This window comes from Centrocercus urophasianus, unplaced genomic scaffold (genome assembly GCF_019232065.1).
Source record: "Centrocercus urophasianus isolate 14NV4802_14NV808 unplaced genomic scaffold, USGS_Curo_1.0 seq_18, whole genome shotgun sequence".
Lineage (NCBI taxonomy): Eukaryota > Metazoa > Chordata > Aves > Galliformes > Phasianidae > Centrocercus > Centrocercus urophasianus.
This window is the reverse complement of record NW_024884733.1, coordinates 2,799,900-2,808,100: the sequence shown is the minus strand read 5'-3', so window position 1 is coordinate 2,808,100 and position 8,201 is coordinate 2,799,900. Positions and strand designations below refer to the sequence as shown.

Genomic DNA, 8,201 nt, shown 5'->3' with positions numbered 1-8,201 from the left:
AAAAAAAAAAAAAAAAAAAAAAAAAAAAAAAAAAAAAAGCAGATATCAAAAAACAGCAAAGAGTTTACAAGTTCCCCAACCGTTTCACACAATGGAACTGTTGTAAAATGGCAAATGTAAAACTGTGTGTCTCAGTCGTGGCCCTAACCTTCAGTGGTGAGCTGTGGGCTGGGATGCCCAGAGCTTCCTTAATTCCTTTTTAAAATACTCCTCTTTATTTTGGAACTTTTATTTGTCTACTAATGCGCTGTGGTACAGCAGGAATGTCAACTGTCTGGTAAGCCTCAAGACTACTTCCCTTTTCTTCTCCTGTGTAGGATCTTTAGTTCCCAAAATAAAAAGCTTCCTGGACTGGGCTCCAGTGTAAATGGACCTTTAAATTCTAGCATATGAAGTGCAGGAAGGACAGCTCCACCCTCGCTGTGATCTGCCTGCTGTTCACCTGGCCTCTGACTGAGCACAGCACGTCGGAACAGGCCACGAGGTGTGAGGTTAAGGAAAATACCTGGCTTACTGGAATGACGATCGGTCAGAGGGAAGCTGCTCTTTTCTGTCCTACTCACTGCTGTAGGCTCAGAGGCTGACCAAAGGAAACATGGTCCAGTTACCAACGTTTGCAGCTGCCCCACTTTTCAAATATTTATCTTACATCAGAACACTGCTTGGCTAGCAAAAAGGATTTAAGACATTGCCCTACGTCCCTCAGCACTTGTGTGGAAAGTCAGGCCCAAATCTGCCATAATTATACACAAATACAAATCAATCTAAACATGTTGTCAATGTAGCTATGCGTGTCACTGAAATGCTCGAGTACCAAATAGTCCTGTTAGAAATAAAATTGCACCTTCATAATTTTCCAGAGTTTAACAAAAAGAGATCATGATATGCATTACTTGTCAGGTACGAAAGAAGCAGCGAGAAGGCAAGCTGAGAGACAGGTGCTGCCCATGGGGCAGCAATGGCATCTGGGTGGGTTTTGCACCAGCATTTCCCACACCACGGAGAGCAAACAGCCATTTGCTGCTGGAGTTAAACCGTTTTCCTGGCAGTCAACACACGGACGATGGACCCCAATCCACCAGCAGCCAGTGCCTGAGAAGAGAAACATGGCAGTGAGCAGCAAGTCGTGGCTACAGACCCAACCAGCTGCTGGTTGGACTTCCCCACCGTATACAAATAAGCACCTTTCAGCAGCTCAAACCCAGAACAACAACAGGGAAGCATGGCTGCATTCATTTTAGGGACAGCAAGTTAACACGCTTTTGTTTCCCTGCATAACTAAGTTGCAAATTTGGCTTCCCTCAAGGAAGGAAATTCTATTTCCGTCCCCTTGAACCACTATGTTGAACTATTTTGTTCGCCCCAGTCTGACTTAAAAAAATACACATAAATCAAACTCTAAATGCAGAATTGTTACTCAAGGAATCAGAAGAATGAGGAAGAACAACAGAACTCTGAACGTGCAGGACAGCGCACTCCTCACTGCGGGAAACGCAGCACTTGGCTGTTGGCACACTGTGGTTACGGACAACTCCGAGCTGGTCAGAAGGGACAGGTGAGGAAGGAAGGGAGGTGTTCCCTCTCTCTATCATGAGAGGAACAGAGTGCTCATCAAGAATGGCTACAGACAAGTTGAAAGCTTACGGGTGGGAGTTAAGAGACCAAGGAAACAAAGGGAGCAAGAAGAAAAGGCACTGGCAAAGGAAGCAGGGACAGACACCCCAGGAGGAGTACAGGGATGCTGCTGGGCTGTGCAGGGGTGGGGTCAGGATGGCTGAGGCCCAACTGGAAGTGGGCTTGGCAAGGGACACAAAGAACAAGAAAGTGCTCCACAGGTACATCAGCCAGGGACACAGATGGTCTTCCTTAGGGGTCAGTACTGGAACTGGTGTTCTTTAATATCTTCATCAGTGGGACCGAGCGTGCCCTCAGCAAGTCTGTGGGTGACACCAAGCTGTGTGGTGCAGACAACGTGCCAAGGGATGAGATGCTGTTCAGAGAGACTTAGACAGGCCAAGCAGCAGGCCCAGGAGAGCCTCATGGGGCTCAACAAACCCAAGTGCAAGGTCTTGCAACTGGATCATGACAACCCCCACCATCAGTGCAAGCTGGTGGATAAAGGATAGAGCGCAGCCCTGATGAAAAGGTCTTGGGGGCTGTAGGGAAACTGCTAGGTTACAACATGAATTGGTGATTGAGCACCTGATTGAAGGCGTGTGGCTGGGCCAGGGAGAACAACCAAATTGTTTGCACCTGTGCTTCCCATGTGATCAGAAGGGGTGGAGCCAGGGTGGATCCACCCTGAGCTCACATAAAGGCCAGCCATGGAAGGGTGAGCATCTCTTGGGTTACTTCCTGGGGAATGCTGAGTACTTAGAGAGACTTTTCTCCAGTTGGGTGAGTTTAACTCTTCTTTCTTTATATGGTATTAGCCTACCTGCAAATACTTCACTTGCTATAACTAAGAACCTGTCAGAAGCAATTTTGCTTCTTCGTAAGTCAAAATGGGGTACTGGTGGATGGCAGCTGGGCATGAGCCACTCATGTGCCCTTGCAGCCCAGGAAGTCAACTGTATCCCAGGCTGCACCAAAAGCAGCATGGCCAGCAGACTGAGGGAGGTGATGCTGCCTCTCTGCTCTGTGCTGGTGAGACCTCATCTGGAGTACTGGATCTAGATGTGGAGTCTTTGGTACGGCAGAGACATGCTCCTGCTGGAGCATATCTGGAGAAAGGCTACAGAAATGACCTAAGGAATGGAACACCTCCTCTGTGAGGGCAGGCTGAGAGCTGTGGCTGTTCAGCATAGAGAGGAAAAGGCTCTGGGGAGACTAAGAGAAGCATGTCACTGTCTAAAAGAGGGCTGTAAGAAAAAAGGGGACGCTTCTTAGCAGGATCTGTTTTGACGTGACAAGAGAAAATGGATTCAAACTAAGAGGGGAGGTTAAGACTGGATTTAAGGAAGAAGTTTTTTACGATAAGGGAGGTGAAGCACTGACACAGGTTGCCCAGAGATACAGTGAGTGCCCCGTCCCTGGAGACACCCAAGGTCAGGTTGGGCAGGGCACCGATGGAGCTGTGGGCGTCCCTGTTCAGTGCAGGGAGGTTGGAGCAGGTGGCCTTCAGAGGTCCCTTCCAACTCAAACAATTCCATGATCCTGTGAACCTATTTTAGTTTCACCAGGCGAAGGGTGGCTCTTACCAGGCTCAGTGAGTGTGCCCAGGACCCAGGAACCTGTTCCACAAAAAACCCAGGGGAAGAGCACATTCTGTACACACACCTTCTCATGCCACTGCAGCAGCACAGCACTGCTGTTGTCAGAGGGGCTCTCAAAGCCTTTGTAGATGTATTTCATTAGCAGATCAACACCATTCTTATCCAGGGACTGGACTGCCTTCTCGATATCGTTGGCTTTGAATGAGATGAGGACCTTCAGGACAATACTTTCTGCACGATCCTGTCAATAGGTAAGAAAGGCAGAGAGACTTATTCTTGTATAAGATGCAAAATAATACATTTGAGTAGAGCAGTTTGTACACAAATCTTATAATACTTTCTCTATTTAATAATTGTCTTTCAATGCTAAATAGTATAATGGAGTTGTGAGTTTGCTCTGCTCTACGTTTCTCTGCCTCTCTGCTTGTTGCAATTTTTCATCCATTAAATGAGGTTAGGGCTAAATACTAACTTGCATATTGAAATTCAAGTTCTGACAAGCTCCAAAAAAGGTAAGGATTGAGTACTTGGCTGGCCTTATTTGTTACCAGAGCTTTTCCCATATCTTTGCCCTGTTTAACGAGGCACAAATATTATATTCCATGGAAGTGGCACTGGCCAAGCTGGAAGGAAAAACTGCTGTAAGCCACATGCTTTCAGGAAAATCAGCTCCTGTCCTAGGTGCAGAGGACACGGTCTGGCAGCATTAACAATATTATGCATTAATGACCATTTGCAAGTCAGTGTGGATGTCATTTCAGGTCCAGGAGTTTGTGTGGCATGATTACAGCCCTAGATTAGCCACGCAATCAGCAGAAAGTGACTGTTCCTGTTCATCCATCACTAACTGAGGGAGGATGAAAGAGGTCTGAAGCTTGTTAGAGTTCTAAATAATTCCATCATACAAATACTTCGAGCAGCTTACTCTTGCATTATAGATGTTTAGTTTCCTTATTTCAAGTTCACAGTCACTTGACTTAGTGAGACTTCTCACATGAAAAGCTCTGAGCAAAGCTTAAGTCACATAAGGATGACTAAATGTTTAGTGAAACACAGAAAGTCAGCTGCTCTGCCCTCTCCAGTTGCACTACCTTTGCACTGTATTAAGAACTTCAGTACAGATCTAACAGAAACATTCATCTGAAGATAAAGCTGGTCGTGCTTTTAGACAGTGTCTGCAACAAACACCAGCTGGTTCTCTGTGAAATGCCTTGGGAAGGGGCTTGGGGAAGATCCTCCACCAGGGGTCTGCTGAGGACAGTCTGGTGTCAGAGCAGCAGAGCACAGAGCTGTGAGGCTCTGCTCAGCATCTCCTCCCATCTGCCTCTTCCTCTCGCCACTGCAATCACGAATGACTCAAGGCTCGTTCTGGGGAGATACAGAAGTACGTGCAAGCAGCACTCTCCTGTGTTCTGTCAGAGGGGAAGTGCACGTGATTGCTGAGGTTCCAACGGCTTAATTTTGATTGGCTGCAATAACCACCAGTTCTTCCTTTTTTGTAGGCCCAGGTCTGGCTGTGCTAGCCGTTTCCTCAGTCGCTGCTGGCTGCGGTTCTGCAGCTGTTTGGTGCTGAGCTGGGGAAGCTGCCCTGAGGAGCGTGACCTGCAGCAGGGGCGGGCTGTGATGTGCCAGACCCACCCAGGCACAGCACGTACAGCTGAGGGGCAGCCAGCTAAAGGTGCACCAGGCTGTGAGCAGCTGATGGAGCTGTGGGTGCCCCCCTTCACTGCACGGGAGTTGGACCGGGAGGCCTTTAAAGGTCTCCTCCAACTCAAAGCATTCTATAAAGGCACGCAGACATCCGAGCTGCGGTTTTTAGAACAGGACAGAGATGGGGGATGCCGGGACACGTCCCAGCGCCCGGCTTTCTGCAGACGCGAACAGGAAGGCACGCTTAAGGAAGCGCCGGGCTCACCTTCACGGCCTGGTTCTTCGTGTTGATGGGCGGATTCTTCAGAGCCGCCTGCAGCGCGGCCATCATGTTCCCTGTGCCGGGCGTTAAGGAGCAGCAGCGGCAGCGCTCCCTCAGCACCCGCCCGGCTTCGGGGGCGGCCCGTCGAGGATCGCACCGCCTCGCCCCGCTCAGCCGCCCGGTTCCCGTCGGCCGGCCCGCCATCGTTTCCTCCCCCACCCCTCCTCTCGCCCCGTGACGGAAGGATATTGCCTGAGGCACGAATCCACCTCGCCTTCGTCGGGTCCCGCTTGCCCGTCGCCTCCGTCCTCCTCGTCCACGAACTTGTTCTCGTCGTACTCGTCCACATCCACCCGGCGGAAGCGGGCGGACGACACGGTGTGCTTGGCCATGGCCGCCCGCTCGCCGCCGCCTCCGCGCTCTGCCGCCCCGCCTGTCCCCGGGCGCAGGCGCCTACCGCCGGCCGCACTGCGCAGGCGCGCTGCGGGGCCCGCTCTAGCGACGCGAGAAGACAGCCCGGGGTGAGGCGAGCGGCCATTGGTCAGCCCCGCGCGCTCTTCCCGCCGCCCGCGCGCCGTTTCTGTGGTGACGGGGCGGCGCCGCTCCCTCAGCCGTGGGAGGAGCGCTGCTTTGATACCCGCAGCTCCCTGGGCGGCTCCTGCCATTGCGTCACCGCTCCTCGTTCCCAACCTGAACCTCCCTCGGTGCAGCTTCAGGCCATCGCCTCTTACCCTGTCGCTGTTACCGGGAGCAGGGGCTGACCCTACCTCACTACAGCCTCCTTTCACGCAGTGCGAAAATGCAGTGAAGCCTCCCCTGAGCTCCTCTCCTGCGTGCTGCCCCGTCCCGTTCCCTCAGCGGCTCCCCATCACACCCCGCACAGCTCCCTGCCATTCTCTGCACGCATTCCGGAGGCTCGGTGTCTTCCTTGCCCAGAACTGAACACAGCGCTCGTACTGTTAGTACCGACTGTACCGTACAGTCAATTAATTTTCAAGTTCCACAGTTGTAACCTGCATTAACATTCATCAGAAGCAATATCAGGGTGGATTTTTTGGCTGCTTGTGTTCTTGGTTTTACAGCCTGGAGGTGGTTCGGGTTCTGTCACCTTTGCTGTCGGTTCCTGCTGGCCATCATTGCTTCAGGATTACGACTTTCATTAATAAACTCCTTTGGCATTTTTAAGTGCCTTACAATATTTATAGGTCTGGGGTGGAGACGTTCCCTCTGGGAGGGCAGAAACAAGCCTGGAAAAAGCACCGAGTGTCTTTGAGACAGGAGATGTGGCAAACTGCCCTTTGTCACTGGTAAAGGCTGCTGGAAGGCAGGGCGAGAAAAAGCCCTTGGGTTTTGCTGCACAGCAGGCTCTCCATGTGTTGCTTGTGGAAATGCTGTCCTACAATAGGTTTTCACTCCTTTGAAGTTAATTTGGTGTGGATTCTGTCCATCTGATATGGTTCCTGGCGGTAAAGCCGTGTGCTGAAGCGCTGACCCTGGGATGCCATACACGAAGTTGGAGAGGAGGTGACACCAAGTCCCCACAGGCAGCGGTTGCAGTGTGACCCATGGCCACAGGCTGGCCAGGCTGCGCAGGGCTCGGCGGTTCCACGCGGCCGTGGGTAAGCTGTCCTCAACGTGGTAAGGCTGGGAGAAGTAGAGGCAGAGCCTGGTTTCTGAGTGCTTCAGCAAGAAGTTGTAGATTTTACTTATGCAGCAGTGGTAAGCCTCATTACAAGGAGAGTAATTTGAATAGAGGGTGATGCAGCCAGTGTTTCCATAGGCATGTATCACTGCATCCAGATAACCACCTGCCTCAAACAGCATGGATTCCGGGTGGCTGCCCTGCTCAGCACAGCTGCTGGCCTGGCCTTTTTGGACTACAGTGCCAGAGAAGCTCCTCAGTTCGTAGAAGAGAAGGTGGTGGGTTTGTGGATGTGCTGTGCTTCTGCATGGGAATCCAAAAGCCCTCAGAAACTCTGTGTAAGGAACTCTTGCTTCTTCACCTGTCCGTATGTGATAGGGACACTTAGCACAGGTTTGGCTCTCTGTCTGCCAGCTGTAGGGCTTTACCACAGTCCCCTGGTTTGTGAGATATTCTTGGAAAATTTTCTCTTCTGGGTTCATGTTCTGTTAGAATTCTCCCTGCTTATGTGCTGTAGAGCTAACAGTCCTGGATAAAAAAAGTGAAAATAGTATTGCAATTTAATCCTGTGATTGCTTTTCCACATAAACTGCAAAAATAATAGTAGATAGCCACTTCCAAAATGTATTGAAACTCGTAGCCCGGATTGGAATGTTGATCCACAACGCAGAGAACAAAGCTTTCTTGCTGCCTGAAAGCCATTCTGAGTTTACAAACCAGCCTTTTTGCTAAAAACACGAGGCAAAAATATTTATCTGGCTTCTGCCCTTTTTTCCCCAGACAGGAGAGGCTGCGTGGTGAAAACAGCCCTACTTTTCCAGAGTTAGCAGGTGAGTTTTTTGCAATCTGGCAGAACGAACAAATAAATACCAACCAAAGGAAAAAGAATAAAGCTATAATTACCATCTCAGCAGCTCCAGCTCAGGGCTGTAGTAAAAATCTTATGGTAAATATCTTAGTTCCTTCACTGGCTTTTTAAGATGATGGTTCAGAGTTTCCACACCAGTGAATATTGCAAGCTTTCTTGTCCAAGCTGCTTGATGGAAAAGAAAGTCACTGCTTCTTGCTGTGGTTTGGCAGCTCAGCTGCAGAAGGATCTTTCCCAAAGGTGGTGCCTTTGCTCCACTAGTGTTAGGGACAGCAGGCAGGTTCCTTTGGCTGTGTACAGGTGCCCGGTGCTAGGAGATGGGAATACAAACAGGATTTTCTTTCCTACCTCCAGCCACCTGCGGTGGTTAAGCTGCTGTTCTTTGCTTGTCAAGATCTGTTTCCCGCTTTAGTAAGCTTCCTTTGTTTCTTTAGTGCTGCTTTGATATAAGATTTTTACAGCTGCGGAATGGATGTTTTTCTAATGAATGTGTTACTAAGTTCGATTCTAGGTCACTTATTTCTGTGTGTTCCTGCTTGTTGTGCCAGGTGAGCAGAGAGCTCC

At 50.2% G+C, this 8,201-nt stretch overlaps 2 protein-coding genes across 2 annotated transcripts; both read right to left on the bottom strand.

The window, feature by feature from the left end:
• Positions 1-6: 6 nt before the first annotated feature.
• On the bottom strand, positions 7-5,563 carry ARPC5 (actin related protein 2/3 complex subunit 5). Its single transcript, XM_042820108.1, has 4 exons — positions 5,377-5,563; positions 5,131-5,203; positions 3,280-3,456; positions 7-1,092 (listed from the first exon to the last, which is right to left on the bottom strand). Exons 1-4 carry the CDS (start codon positions 5,517-5,519, stop codon positions 1,030-1,032), a joined length of 456 nt encoding a protein of 151 aa, XP_042676042.1. The 5' UTR covers positions 5,520-5,563; the 3' UTR covers positions 7-1,029.
• A 668-nt stretch (positions 5,564-6,231) lies between these two features.
• Positions 6,232-7,251, bottom strand: APOBEC4 (apolipoprotein B mRNA editing enzyme catalytic polypeptide like 4). Its single transcript, XM_042820076.1, has one exon. The coding sequence runs from the start codon at positions 7,249-7,251 to the stop codon at positions 6,232-6,234; it is 1,020 nt and encodes a 339-aa protein (XP_042676010.1).
• Positions 7,252-8,201: the final 950 nt, after the last annotated feature.

What these genes read in the sequence shown, in the direction of transcription:
- ARPC5 (XM_042820108.1), bottom strand. Translation starts at nt 5,519, where the DNA reads ATGGCCAAGCACACCGTGTCGTCCGCCCGCTTCCGCCGGGTGGATGTG. An exon ending in GTGGATTCGTGCCTCAGGCA is followed by an intron (nt 5,204 to 5,376) that starts ATATCCTTCCGT and finishes AACGCCCGGCAC; the next exon opens with AGGGAACATGATGGCCGCGC. An exon ending in CGAAGAACCAGGCCGTGAAG is followed by an intron (nt 3,457 to 5,130) that starts GTGAGCCCGGCG and finishes ACCTATTGACAG; the next exon opens with GATCGTGCAGAAAGTATTGT.
- APOBEC4 (XM_042820076.1), bottom strand. Translation starts at nt 7,251, where the DNA reads ATGAACCCAGAAGAGAAAATTTTCCAAGAATATCTCACAAACCAGGGG.